The sequence below is a fragment of the Schistocerca serialis genome, chromosome 8, assembly GCF_023864345.2.
Source record: "Schistocerca serialis cubense isolate TAMUIC-IGC-003099 chromosome 8, iqSchSeri2.2, whole genome shotgun sequence".
Lineage (NCBI taxonomy): Eukaryota > Metazoa > Arthropoda > Insecta > Orthoptera > Acrididae > Schistocerca > Schistocerca serialis.
In genome coordinates this window covers 350,799,933-350,815,153 of record NC_064645.1, presented here as the reverse complement: position 1 = coordinate 350,815,153, position 15,221 = coordinate 350,799,933, and the positions used below count along the sequence as shown (strand labels likewise).

At 42.4% G+C, this 15,221-nt stretch overlaps 1 protein-coding gene across 2 annotated transcripts in view; it reads left to right on the top strand.

The window, feature by feature from the left end:
- The window catches only part of LOC126416464 (serine/threonine-protein kinase Sgk2-like), a 111,472-nt gene that overhangs the window by 65,321 nt on the left and 30,930 nt on the right, over positions 1–15,221 (top strand). For both annotated transcript variants that reach the window (XM_050084201.1, XM_050084200.1), the window contains exon 7: positions 1,103–1,369. In XM_050084201.1, coding sequence (XP_049940158.1) covers positions 1,103–1,369 — 267 coding nt within the window. The remainder of the gene's footprint in view (positions 1–1,102; positions 1,370–15,221) is intronic.

The following is a 15,221-nucleotide window of genomic DNA, read 5'->3' as shown; positions in this document are numbered from 1 at the left end:
TCAATTAGTCTTTCTCCTCTTTCATTCCTTGTCCCAAGCCCATATTCTCCTGTAACCTTTTCTTCTACTCCTTCGCCTACAACTGCATTCCAGTCGCCCATGACTATTAGATTTTCGTCCCCCTTTACATACTGCATTACCCTTTCAATATCCTCATACACTTTCTTTATCTGTTCATCTTCAGCTTGTGATGTCGGCATGTATACCTGAACTATCGTTGTCGGTGTTGGTCTGCTGTCGATTCTGATTAGAACAACCCGGTCACTGAACTGTTCACAGTAACACACCCTCTGCCCTACCTTCCTATTCATAACGAATCCTACACCTGTTATACCATTTTCTGCTGCTGTTGATATTACCCGATACTCATCTGACCAGAAATCCTTGTCTTCCTTCCACTTCACTTCACTGACCCTACTATATCTAGATTGAGCCTTTGCATTTCCCTTTTCAGATTTTCTAGTTTCCCTACCACGTTCAAGCTTCTGACATTCCACGCCCCGACTCGTAGAACTTTATCCTTTCGTTGATTGTTCAATCTTTTTCTCATGGTAACCTCCCCCTTGGCAGTCCCCTCCCGGAGATCCAAATGGGGGACTATTCCAGAATATTTTGCCAGTGGAGAGATCATCATGACACTTCTTCAAATACAGGCCACATGTCCTGTGGATACAGGTTACGTTTCTTTAATGCAGTGGTTTCCATTGCCTTCTGCATCCTCATGTCATTGATCATTGCTGATTCTTCCGCCTTCAGGGGCAATTTCCCACCCCTAGGACAAGAGAGTGCCCTGAACCTCCATCCGCTCCTCCGCCCTCTTTGACAAGGCCGTTGGCAGAATGACGCTGACTTCTTATGCCGGAAGTCTTTGGCCCCCACTGCTGATTATTTATCAAAATTTAGGCAGTGGCGGGGATCGAACCCGGGACCGAAGACGTTTTTGATTATGAATCAAAGACGCTACCCCTAGACCACGGGTAACAACTATAATATATGCTCTTATTTGCCCAACACCTTCATTGCCAATCAATTAGTAAATCTGTCGGATTTAAAGATTGAATAATTTCATGAAATTACTGTGTGACGCATCTTTTTGTTTCAGCTGTTTTTCCACCTACAGCGTGAACGTGTGTTCACCGAACCAAGAGCGCGCTTTTATTCAGCTGAGATAGCAGCTGCTCTTGGCTACCTCCACTCACGTGGGATTGTGTATCGTGACCTTAAGCCAGAGAACTTGTTACTGGATGCTGAGGGCCATGTTGTACTTACAGATTTTGGGCTGTCTAAAGAAGGGTTACTGCCTACTGAAACTACCAACACTTTTTGTGGAACACCAGAATATCTTGCACCAGAAGTTCTACGGAAAGAGGTAATTTACTCACAAATAAGCCTTCATTTTGTGAAGTCAACTGCCGATACATAATTATGTTAATTGTTTGCAGGAACTGCATAACAACAAAAGATGTTTTAAATGATAAGATTTATGTAATATTGGTCGGAATGCAGTTTATACTTAATCGTGCAACTGAATGCAAAAGCAGTTTTTACACTTCTGCGTAATAATTGATCTATTTAGTTTCTCGGCTTTGATAAAATTAAAAACAGAAAGAAGAAAGAACAAATAGAGGGAAGAACAGTGTCGAGAATTAGATAGAATTCTGGGGAAAGAAGTTGTATGTGAATGGAGACCATTATAAATATTCTACAAAAGGTAAAATCAGCTTTAATGTGTTTCCAATTAGTGCAGAAGATGGGAACTTCATTGTCAGAAATGTATGGCAGAAACATGGCCAGAACATGAAAAGGAATGTTGATACACATAGCATTCAGAAAATTGACAGCAAAAAAAAAAAAAACAATAATGAAAGGTTGTGAAAGTCATTGAATCTTTCCTATATAGTCAGATAAGAGTGGAAAAGTGTACTCTTAAAACTTGTGGAACTATTCATAAACGCTTGACAGGAAATTATTATATTGTAGAGATTAAAATAAATCATACATAAGTTCTATTCTCAAAGATATAGAAAGCCAAATACAAGGAGCAATTTCCAAGCAAGGATAGTGTGCCTGGATCGCCAATGAAGGAGAAAACTAAATGAAACTGGAATATCCATTGGTTTCATAGGTCTTGAAAAGTACCAAACACCCAATTATTTGAAGTTTTACCTGAATGTGAACCGGTTGTTACTGGTTTTTCCATTTTATCCTCACTCCAGTTAGAGTATTTTATACTAGACTTATTTCACTTTTATTTATAAAATTTTTTTGTGGTCGTCGGTGGTTTTTGCTTCTTCTGATCATATTCTGTAAACCATTGCTTCTTTCAACATTGTTAATGAAGGCTGAGGTCAAAAGACATAGTGAACAGTTATAAACATAAATACCGCTTATTGTGGAACACTTGAGACTACAGTTCTAGTTCTCTTGTGAAGTTTTACAAAGTGAGGTTGTAATGGCACTTGAATTATGTAACCGTTACAGCACCTCACCTCAACCTCTCGATACCAACAATATTCTACTGTGTTTCTGTAAAATAGTTAACATATTTCTATGACAACATTCAGATTTGATTTCATTAATGTAGAGGTACTCCGATACATCGATATGTATATATTGCAATGATATTATTCTTATGTGTATTCTTTCTTTTGTCACTATCATCTTTGACGTACTTGTAACTCTGTTTTTTGGGCGCGTAAGCAGTTATTGGAGAGTCAAGCTTTGGTCGTCATGTTAAAAAGACGGAAATTGTAGTCAGTTTATGAAATGTGAACTTTAATAGTGAGGAAGATATTTTAAAGTATGTTTTATATTGTGAAGTGATGTTTTGAAACGAGTTACGTGATATTGCAACAAAAGTAATAAAAAAGAAGTGTAACTTAAATTCGGGGTGCTGATTACTTTTTTACATCACCATCGTCCTAACTTGCAAAAGTTTAATCTTCAAGAATGGTTTATGAAACACATCTATAAAACTTTTGAGTATCGCAGAACAACACCCAGGCCTCTTTGCATCCGAGCTTGGCATCATCACTACCTAGATTTTCGACGATTGAGCCATGAGTTCACAACGAGACCAGCGTGGGAAACACGAAAAGATGAGTGCCTAGTTTATCCATTATTTCAAGAAATGACTTTATTAACTGTGCTCTAATGACACCTGCCCCATAATATAACTTTGTTGTTGCCCGAAAATGCAATATTTAGCAGTGTGAGCAACACTACAATCATAATTAATTTTTGACCTTTGTTGTGGTAGGGTGTTAGAAGGTGAAGTGGAAATAACATCGATGCAGTGTAAAAAGTGTGATTCCAAGAAAGACAAACTTGCCTAGAGTAAATGTGAAATAAAGTTTCTTCCATTTTCTGCCTTGGCTAACAACGAAGAGGAAAGCTTTTGGTTGCAGAATATGTAGACATGAAGTAAAAAACACCAATGATGACAGGAGATGCATTGTAAATAAAATCAACGCATGTTTGGTGTAAAATACTCTTTAATTGCTGTAAGATTAAGATTTTTTAAAATTTGGGTCATCAGTCTTCTGACTGGTTTGATGTGGCCCGCCACGAATTCCTCTCCTGTGCCAACTTCAGAGTAGCACTTGCACCTACTCCTCAATTATTTGCTGGATGTATTCCAGTCTCTGTCTTCCTCTACAGTTTTTGCCCTCTACAGCTCCCTCTACTACCATGGAAGTCATTCTGTCGTATCTTAACAGATGTCCTATCAGAATGAGATTTTGACTCTGCAGTGGAGTGTGCGCTGATATGAGACTTCCTGGCAGATTAAAACTGTGTGCCGGACCGAGACTCGAACTCGGGACCTTTGTCCTATCATTTTCCACATATTCCGTTCCTCTCTAATTCTGCGCAGAACCTCCTCATTCCTTACCTTATCAGTCCACCTAATTTTCAACATTTATCTGTAGCACCACATCTCAAATGATTCGATTCTCTTCTGTTCCGGTTTTCCCACAGTCCATGTTGCACTATCCTACAACGCTGTACTCCAGGCGTACATTCTCAAAAATTTCCTCCTCAAATGAAGGCCTATAAGTATCTCGCTTTATCATTTCTGCTGCTTCTCATTACTTTCATCTTTCTTTGATTAGCTCTCAGTCCATATTCTGTACTCATTAGACTGTTCATTCTATTCCTCACATCATGTAATTCTTCTTCACTATCACACGATTAGCAATGTCATCAGCAACTCTAATCATTGATATCCTTTCACCTTGAATTTTAATTTCACTCCTGAACCTTTCTTTATAGCTTCTTTGATGTACAGATTGAACAGTAGTGACGAAAGGCTACATACCTAGCTTACATCTTTTTTAATCTGAGCACTTCATTCTTGGTTATACACTCTTCTTATTCCCTCTTGGCTCTCATACATATTGTTTATTAACCATCTGTACCTATAGCTTACCCCTATTTTTCTCAGAATTTCAGACATCTTGCAGCATTTTACATTGTTGAACACTTTTCCCAGGTCGACAATTCCTATGAATGTATCTTGATTTTTCTTTAGTCTTGCTTCCATTATCAACCGCAATGTCAGAATTGCCTCTCATGTGTGTTTACCTTTCCTAAAGCCAAACTGATCGTCATCTAGACATCCTCAATTTCCTTATCCATTCTTCTGTATATTATTCTTATCAGCAGCTTGGATTGAAATGTAAAAACCAATACTGGGTTATGACAGCTGCTGCAGAAGACAGGAATGCAAACAACTTATTGCAGCAGTGTTCAATCCAGTACAATTTGTAAAATATGGAAGAGTGAGAAGATTAGTATGAAAACATGCAAAAGTTATCTCTACACCTTCTTACTTGCAAGTGATCAGAATGTGGTTACCTCTTATTAAAATTTATAAATTATATTATATGAGAAATTGGTGGAAAAATATACCAAATGCAGTTAAAAAATAAATGTTTGGAAAATGGAATGTTTGCTGAAGCTCTGAAATTGGAAAATAGTTCTGCTAAAGAATGTAAGCAATAAACATTATTTGGAAACAATATCTAAAGCTGCAGTGTGTGAAAGAAATTTATAAAATAAAAAAATAACACAAAATGAGAAACGCAGCAAAATTCTCAATGTTTTACTCTGCCTTTGTGCCACAAACATTAATACAAAACTCAATACATACTTGATGATTGTGAAGTTGTGTGTGATTGAAATAGCTTGTTCATTTGAAGTTCAGCTTGGAAGATGGGATATGCCATCAGTGCAACGGTAATATCAGTGACAAACCATTTTTCCCACCCTCACTACCAGTAGTTCAGTTGAAATAGTTGCACATTTTGGCCATTTTGTCAGTGAGCAGTCATACTTTTGTCATGTAATAGCATCGTGTGTGTGTGTGTGTGTGTGTGTGTGTGTGTGTGTGTGTGTGTGTGTGTGTGTGTGTGTGAGAGAGAGAGAGAGAGAGAGAGAGAGAGAGAGAGAGAAACAATAACTGAAATATTGAAATATTAGAACACAGGCTGAAGTATTGGAAGCATGACAAAGTATACATACTAGAATCAGTGGTGTGAAACTAGTTCATGAGAATGCCTACATTTCTACCTTGTACCACAACCTGGTACTTACAGTGAACTTAAGTGAGAAAAGTTTAGTGTAAAATTGTTGTCTATTATTGGTGTGAATCAATGCAACAAATGAATAAAGGTTTTTCAGAAATAACTACAAGCTGTCTTCTTTTATGATGATTCAGTTTTTATTTTACCTGACCAATTTCAAATCTCCTGGCGACTCATCATCAGATGGTACAACAGTATTTAATAATTGATTGTAGGAATTTGGGGGTCACTGTGTGCTAATAACTCAACAAAACTGTCACCACAATGCTTCAATCAGATAGTAACAACTGTTGCATCATCTGATGAGTCAGTATGCAGCTTGAAACTGGTTGTGGCAAAATGAAAATTGAACCATTGTGAAAGCAGACTGGTTACAATTATTTTGAAAAAGTTTTGAAGTTTAGTAGTTGAATAACACACACAACATTGCACTTACCAATAGAGACAACCGCAGTGTACAAGTTGTATTTCATAATGCCATGAAATGTGAAATATTCTCCCCAAAATGGTCCTTAATATCCTAGCATATTATGTCATTCCTGCTGTGATAATCTGCATTCCATGGGGGTCATATCCATATGAAAGACCTATCCACATATCCACACAGCACATCCTGTTACTTCTGTTACTAATATATGATCTTACCCCATCAGAGGGAGAGGAACTGTGGAAGCAATAAAGTAATACATCAGTTCTGCTACTATTGTGGTATGTTGTTTTATATTATCATAAGCACTAGCCAGCTAGTACAAAGGCAGACTGAATTAAACATGCTGGCTCGTCGGAACAGTTAATGTTCCAAAGATTGTAATGTGCGTGCTCGATGTGACCTATTGACGCCACCCAGCCCCTACACCCCTTATACGCCCCCCCCCCCCCCCACAGTATGGAGTACAGCCTATGAGCCCTGAGGGGGGGAGGGGGGTCGTATGGGTGTCAGCATCGGTGGCAGGCACACAACCGGAAGTTCCATCTCCGTTGGGTTGGCGTGTGACGGTGCGGCGGGCGGCCGCTGGTCCAACTCATAATCCGAAAACCAGTGGGGGGGAGGAGGGGTGGGGAGTGGGGGGGGGGGAGAGGATGCGTCGGCCAACTCGGGAGTAGTGGTATGGGAGAGGAGGCAGCGTGTGAGCATGCCTTCCCTGAATGCATATTGAGCCGTCCGAAGAAATGAAAGCTCGAACACATGACGGGTCGCACTCTTCTGGGAGGGACAAGCTGTGCACTATCTTGATGCTGACGTCCTCGATGAGGGTCGGGTCTGTGCTGTCGGTGAGCAGTAGCACACGATTACCTAACACCATTCTCGACACGTCGTCGACGTGGTCAGGTGGTACGTTGCAGCACAAAACGAAGGATGGGGCGTCTGCATCTATACTACCAGAATTGTCTTCAAAACCTGTGAATGGGGATGATGATGACATGTCTGGGGAACTCGCGAACTGCTGTGGTGAATCGTTGAACAGAGAAAACCCAACCGTAGGTTGAACAGACTCATTAGCGGGTTCATCAAAAGAACAGTGCCCGGGCAGTCCGACTGGGACAGCAAAGGGTTGTCGGAATCTACGAAGGCAGGCTTGAGCCTGTGTAGGGAAAGGGTTTGCTGACGATCTTTTATAATAATGTCAAACGTCGTCTCATCCCTCTGGAATACTTCGAAGGGGCCGAGGTAATGGGGTTGTAGGGGTTGTCTGACAGAGTTGACCCTGAGCATGACATGTGAGCAAGAGCTGAGTGCAGGCGGCACGTAAGTGTCGGGTGGGGAATGGCTGACAGGCGGGTGTAGCCAGGTGTTTCTAAAGTATGCATGCATCCTTTCAATAAAGTCTGTGAAGGAGGGGGAATCCCCGGGATCTTTGGGGAGAATTAGTTCCCCAGGTAAAACTGGGTTTCCGCCAAAAACAAATTCAGAAATCGTCCTATGTAAATCCGGTTTAAATGTAGAACATAGGCCCAACAACACCCAAAAAAGTGCCTCGGATCGGAGACAGTCGTGGCACCTGAGTGCAGTTTTAAGGGTGTGGTGCCATCATTCCACCAACCCGTTGCTTTGCGGGTGGTAGGCTGTCGTATGGATCTTTTTAATTCCGGAAAGATTACAGAGAATTGTAAAAAGTGCAGATTCGATCTGTCGACCCTGGTCGGTTGTGATGGTGGATGGACAGCTGAACCTAGTGATCCAAGAAGAAACGAATTCTTTGGCCGCAGACATTTATACGTATATTACGATCCATATCCAGTATCCCATATTGGTGACCCTGGAGAAAAAGTTCTAAGTCTTCCGCAACTTCTGCACTAGTCATATCAACAGGTTTCACGTACAACACCATGGCTACATTATCGAACATTCTTTACGAAGATTTGGAGGCACAGCCCTTACAACCAGGACAACTCAACCCTCTGCCATCAATTATTTCGCAGCTAACGGACAATGATCTATGATCTTCCACGAGGATAACCTCTACTTTAGAAACTCCGCTATGACCGAGTGTTACGCAGTTACCTCAAACAATGGACTCAGGCTTTGTTTCGCTGGATTATGCACAACAACAAGTGAAAAGTGAAGTGGATGATTTACTAAATAGTGTGACGATCGATCACTCATACGAAGTTCAAAGGGACCGAAGTTCACACACGTGCTTTGATCCTCTACGCACCGTGACGTCGGTTATAGTAGTGCCTTGTGCAACGCCGCCATTTCTGCAAAATTCACACGCTGTCAACTATTACCAAGCTACACTAGCCACGTCTTCATCACAAATCAGGAACAGACATTTTTTATGCATCCAGTTCGCCAGAACAAACCACTGGATCGGCGGCCCAGTTTCATGACCACGTGGGTACAAGTGCACTCAATGTAGCCTCTTCAACCAGCAACATTGTACTACGACAGTATGACTGCCAACAGGTTTCACCAGTGTTTTATGGTCCTACCATGAAGGGTGCGAGGCCATTGTGTGCAGAAAACTCTCATTGTTGCACTTTACGCTCCAAGCTAAGGCGCCCCCCCCCCCCCCCCCCCCCCCAGGAGGACTCGATTCAGACCACCATAGACCACCATACAACTGCTCACTCCTTCAGCAGTACCGTCTGCGTCTGCCGGGCTGGTCTTCCACGTCATTTCCGAGATGGACAATGTCACTGCTAGTCCTGCAATTTCCAGACCAGTTTACAGGCCCTCATTATGCGCCGCTCGCCTGTTCACTCCCATGGTACCGACCGTGCCTGCCGCATCGTGTCTTCAGAGACATTACAACCAGCCGTTGTTGCAAATGTGTGTGCTAGTAACATTTCTGCTCCGGTGATGCCCGATCCCAGCATTAATTCTTGTGCAGGGGGACCGCAGGCCACCTCCACTCCATTCTACCCCAGCTACCGTGCTCTGGCACCCATTCTCCTCATTCCATTTCCGCCGCAATATGGGATTTAGTTCGCGAGTGTTCTGCCCTCACGGGGAAGATTGTGACCTGCGTCACTAACCTACTTTCAGAATACGACTCAGCGGTGCACCCCCGCCAGCAGAATGTCGAGCAGAAACGACGCATTGCTCACACTTTACAATGAGCTTGCTGCGACCCGCATCTCGTTGTTGAAACTGCAATCCACAGTTCCTTCACCGGATTGAACTTCATCGCTGAGCATCAGTTCGAACATTCATCAGGTTAGTTCAAAAACATTCATTGCGTGTGACGATTCGCGTTCAGTGACCTCCGCACCACCCAAGTGCCAACTACGCGCAGTGCATCATGTTTCAAACAGTGTCTTGCTCCCGCAGCACGACCAAGCCCACTATGCAGCCAGCCGCGCTGCTTGTTAATGAACATTCCCCCTCTCTCATGTGCCAGCCAAGCAACTCGGCGCCCATCGCTGTCCTTCACACGACGTCAGCACCTCTCTCGCCTGTGCCGGTTACGCAAGGTAAAGTTAACAACAGACAGTCGCTGCATGCCCCCCTCTGCTCCATGCTGTGCGTGCAGTCGACCTCTACAAACAAGCGCATGCCGCACTTGCGTAATAGGCATGTGACTTTCTTGCTGCCTTTTCCCACTCGCGCTAACGGCTATGCCTCATCGCGCCCCACTCGTCCCAAAACTCAATGTCAGAAAGTTACTCAGCCTCGTGTGCGGTTCTCAGTCTCTTCTGTCACTGACGGAACGACACACAAGATAGCTACCACTGCCTATTAGACACAAGGTTAGATGCCTCAACCCCATTAAGTGGCGCGCAGCCCAGCAGCAAATTAATGAACTTCTGGAGGCAGGCATCCTACAGCTATCAGACAGCAATTGGTCTTCACCAATTCACCTCGGCACCAAACACGACGGTTCTTTTCGAATATGTGGTGATTACAGACGATTAAAGGCTTGCACTGTCATGGAAAATTACCCCGTGCCAAACATAAACGATTTCACTCATATGTTATTGGGCACCACAATCTTCAGTGTGATTGACTGCAAACGTGCTTATCACCAGATTCCCGTAGTGCCAGAAGACATTCCAAAGACTGCGACCATCACACTGCTCGGTTTGTTCCAGTACAACTTCATGCCATTCAGTTTAAAGAATACGGCACAAACGTGGCAATATTTCATTGACTCAATCTTACAACGATTAAAGTTCTGCTTCGCATACCTGGATGACATCCTCATTTTCAGCAAATCAACTGAAGACCATGAAGATCATGTATCCCAGTTCCTCCAGACGTTGGCATCCAACAGTGTCGAAGTCAACAAAGAAAAATTCCAATTGCGTCAGTCTTCTGTGACATTTGTGGGTTACACTGTCTCTGCACACAGAATACAGCTTCCCAAATCCCGCGTGCAGGCTATCACATCGAAGTCACCAATATGGGATACTGGATACGGATTGTAATATATGTAATAAACAGTTCTCAAGTTTTCTATATAGACATATATTTTACCATAAAGACTGATACACATGAACAGTGCGTCAAGTACAAAGGCAGACTGAATTAAACAAGGTGGCTCGTCAGAGCAGTTAATGTTCCAGAGATTGTAATTTGTGTGGTCGATGTGACCTATCAACGCCACAATATAAAGGGAGTTAGTTGATCATCCAGTGCCAGAGCAGAATGAATAGGAGGGTCGCAAGGATTAAAATAAATGCAGATTTTTTAACATCTGCATTATCATGCAATTGTTTGTACTGTACTGCTGTATTTAGTAGGTGGACCTGTGTCCTACTACTTTTATGCATTTAGTTTGACAAGTGGCATGTAATCGTGTTTACCTTTCAAGATCATCTTGCAGTGTGTAGTCAATGCCAGCAGGGATGTTAGAAAGTAATTGTTTGTGCATTTTTAGAAATTAAGGACAATAAGAGAAGAAAATAAGTAATTGACAACACTGAAAGAGTAAAATATTCTCTCTTTAACATGTAAGTTGTTCAGAAACACTTGAAATATTCTAACAAATAGGAAGCCCACTTATCTAGTAGCTAAACATGAATATTTTTTGTGCCATTAATTGTAAAAAAAGTATAAATGAAGTATACAATTTTCATAGACTGATCCCTACCTAGATAGTTATTTTTACTGTGTTTGCTTTTTGCATAAATACAGAAATAAGAGTTCACAAAAGTTGGTTAGGCCAAATAGTTAAATGTTTACCAAATGATCACCATTAAAAAATTCAATGGATAATTTTTTTGGCAAATATAGTGGGAAAAATCTGGTAGAATGTAAATAATTTAGGACCAAAGGAGACCACTCAATGAGTAGTAGGCTCTTTGAGTCTCGACAGGCACAGACAAAAGTAAGAGAAAACTTGTTAGATTTCGAAATCAAATCTTTCTCGAGCACACAATGAGCGACATGCATACGCACACGCACACATGCGCGTGCGCACAAACACACACACACACACACACACACACACACACACACACACACACACGTGTGTGTGGAAACAAACAATAACTTCATGATTGTTGTTCAGCAGGTGGGCTGGGTGAGGTAGAGGGAGAGAGCCAGGGGCCAGGAAGAGCGGGTGGGGATGGGTAACTAGTGGCTTGGAAGGAGGCAGCCAGTTTGCTGGCTAAAATTGTGGGAAGGAGGGATGATGGGTGTATAGGCTAGGCATGTGATGTGCGGGTGCCAGAACTGGGGGGGAATGGCACAAAGTGACGATGTGGAAATGTGAATTGGGCAGGGTTGATTTGACAGAGGAAGGGGAAACTGATTGGTGATGGTTATGGGGACAGTGGTTTAATGGAGATTGAGATCAGGAGGGTTACAGGAGCAAAGGATGCGTTGCAATGATAATTCCCATCTGAATAGATCAGGAAAGTTGGTGGTGAAGAGAGGGTTCCAGATGGTCTGGGATGTGATGCAGCTATTGATATCAAGCATATTCCACTCACCTGCATGTTGTGCCACTGGGTGGCCAACTTTGTTCTTGGCCACAGTGTGGCAGTGGTCAGTCATTCTGTTAGACAATTGTGTAGTTGTCACACCAACGTAAAAAGTTGTACAGTGATTGTAGCAGATTGGTATATTACTTGGCTACTTCCAAGGTGACCCTGCATTTGATGGGATAGGATAAGCCTGTGATCAGACTGGAGTAGGGAATGCTGGGTGAGTGGATAGGGTGGGTCTTCTATAGAGATATGATCCCTGTGGCAAGGTGTTGGGAATGAGAGTAGTAAAGGGAAGGACTAGAGTGTTCCGTACATTGGGTGGGCGACTGAATATCGCTTTTGAAGAGGTGGGAATGAATTTGAGGTAGGATGTCCACCATTTCAGGGCCTGATAAATAATCAAAGCACAGTCGGAGGATATGGTTCAGTCGTTCCAATTGAAGATGATAATGGGGGTGCCCCGTTATAGATAATTCTTGAGGGTGGTGGGAGGATTAGCACTGTATGATGATATGGCATGGGAAATCTGTTTGTGGACTGGGTTTGGCGGTCACTGTGTGTTAGTGAAGGCATCAAGAGACCAGTGTACTGAGCAAGGGAGTTTTCATCACTGCATGTATGCCTTCCACTGATGGTGAGGCTGTATGGGAGGGATGACAGTTGTCTAAATGGAGGCAGTGTTGGTGTTTAGTGAGTGTAAAATGTACAGAATTGTGGATGGAGCCATCAAAGGTGGAGGACAATGCCCAGGAAGGTGGCACATTGGGTTGAGCAGCACCAGGTGAAGTGGATGGGAGACAAGGTTTTGAGGTTGTGGGGCAATGAGGATACAGTTTCTTGGCCCTGAGTCCAGACCATAAAGATATCATCCATAAACCTGAAACAGACAAGGAGTTGTTGTGGGAGGTAGGAAGGCTTCCTCTTCCTGTTGATACCACTATTCAATCATTACCTTCCTCCCTCACTTAACCACCCACTTTTGGAATTTACTTCCAATTTAGCCTCACCAGCCTTCCCAGGTCCTTTGCTAAGTACACTAATCTTTCAGCAGGAGAAAGGACAGCCATACATTAACTCAAAACAGATCCTAATCTAATCATCCAGCCTATAGGCAAAGGTTCCACCACTGTCATGATGAATCATAGTGACTATCTGACAGAAAGCTTCTGTCAACTGTCTGACTCCTCCACTTACTGCCATAGGGTTTCCATCCCAGAAGTCCAACATAACCTTAAATCTCTCCTGAAATTCTTAGGTCCTTCCTAGGACCTCCTCTCTCCTGAATCCATCTCTCTCCTCCACCCCAAAAACACTCTGCACACCCATCAATCTGGGATGCCCCATTTTAGCTGGTTATTGTGCTCCCACTGAAAGAATTTCCACTTTTGTCAACCAATAACTCCAACCAGTTGCCCGAAACCTAGCCTCTCACATCAAAGATACTAACCATTTCATTTACTGGCACCCCCTTCCCCACTCCCACCACACACCACCATCCACTTTACCTCCTTGAGCCTTACTTGTCACTGTTGATGCCATCTCCCTGTATACCAACATACCTCACATCTACAGCTACATTTACCTGTACATACATACTCTGCAAGCCACCATATGGTGTGTGGCAAAGGGTACGTTGTACCACTACTAGTCATTTCGCTTCGTGTTCAACTTGCAATTAGAGCAAGGGAAAAATGACTATCTACATGCCTCCATTTGGACCCTAATTTCTCATATCTTATCATGATGGTCTTTATGTGAAAAGTATGTTGGCAGCAGTAGGATCATTCTGCAATCAGCTTCAAATGCTGGTTCTCTAAATTTTCTCAGTAGTGTTCCTCGAAAAGAATGTTGTCTTCCTTCCAGAGATTCCCGTTTGAGATCCTTATGTATCTCTGCAACTTGCATGGTGTTTGAACCTACAGGTAACAAGTCCAGCAACCTGCCTCTGAATTGCTTCAATGTCTTCCTTTAATCTGACCTGGTACGGATCCCAAACACAGCAGTACTCAAGAACAGGTTGCGGGCATCCTATAAGCGGTCTCCTTTACAGGGAAGCACACTTTCCCAAAATTCTTCCACAATCATCACATGCTCATTCCATTCCATATCACTTTGCAACATTACACCCAGATATTTAAATGATATGACTATCAAGATGGGCATTACTACTGCTGTAGGCAAACATTGCAGGTTAGTTTTCTCCTACTCATCCACATTAACTTACATTTTTGTAAATTTAGAGCCAGCTGTCATTCATCACAACAACTAGTTTGTCTAAGTCATCTTGTATCTTCCCAGAATTACTCAATGACGACGCATTCCTGTACACCACAGTGTTTTCAACAAACAGTCACAGGTTACTGCCCATGCTGTCCATCATATCATTTATGTGCACAGAAAATAATAGCAGTCCTATCACACTTCGATAGGGCACTCCTGGCGATATCCTTGTCTCTGACGAACATTTGCCATTGAGAACAACATACTGGGTTCTGTTACTGAAAAAGTCTTAGAGCCACTCCCATATTTTGGAACCTATTCCATATGCTCATACCTTCATTAATAGTGTGAAATGGGACATAGTGTCAAATGCTTTCTGAAAATATATAGATATGGAGTCTGCTATTGCCCTTCATTCATAGTTTCAGTCTACCATGTGATAAAAGGACAAGCTGAGTTTTGTAAGAGTGCTTCTTTCCAAAACCGTGCTGATTTGTGGACATAGGCTCCTCAGTTAAGGATATTGGTCTGTAATTTTGCAGATCCATTCTTTTACCCTTCTTATGTAGAAGAGTTACCTGCACTTTTTTCCATTTGCTTGGGACTTTGAGCTGGCGAGAGATTCATGATAAATGCAAGCTAAGTAAGGGACCAATGTCGTAGAGTAGTCTTTGTAAACTGAATTGGGATTCGCTCTGGACCTCGCACCTTACTTCTGTTCAACACTTTCAGTTGTCTCTCTACATTAGGAATGCTTATTACTATGTCATCCATATGAAAGTCTGTTTGATGGTCAAATAACAGAAACACACTCCTAGCTTTCTTGACCAATTTATCAACTTTTGTAACTGCAGTTGCTATAATGATATTATGATTATTAATCCTAGTCTGTATACTGACATTGTCGATATTGTACACCCTGTTTGTAGCTACAAGGTCTAAGATATTTCCAGTATATGTGTGCTGCTCAAGATAGTTTTCGGAATACTTGTTCAAAAGCACTTTGCAAGACTGTCTGTCTGTACCCTCTGCAATGAA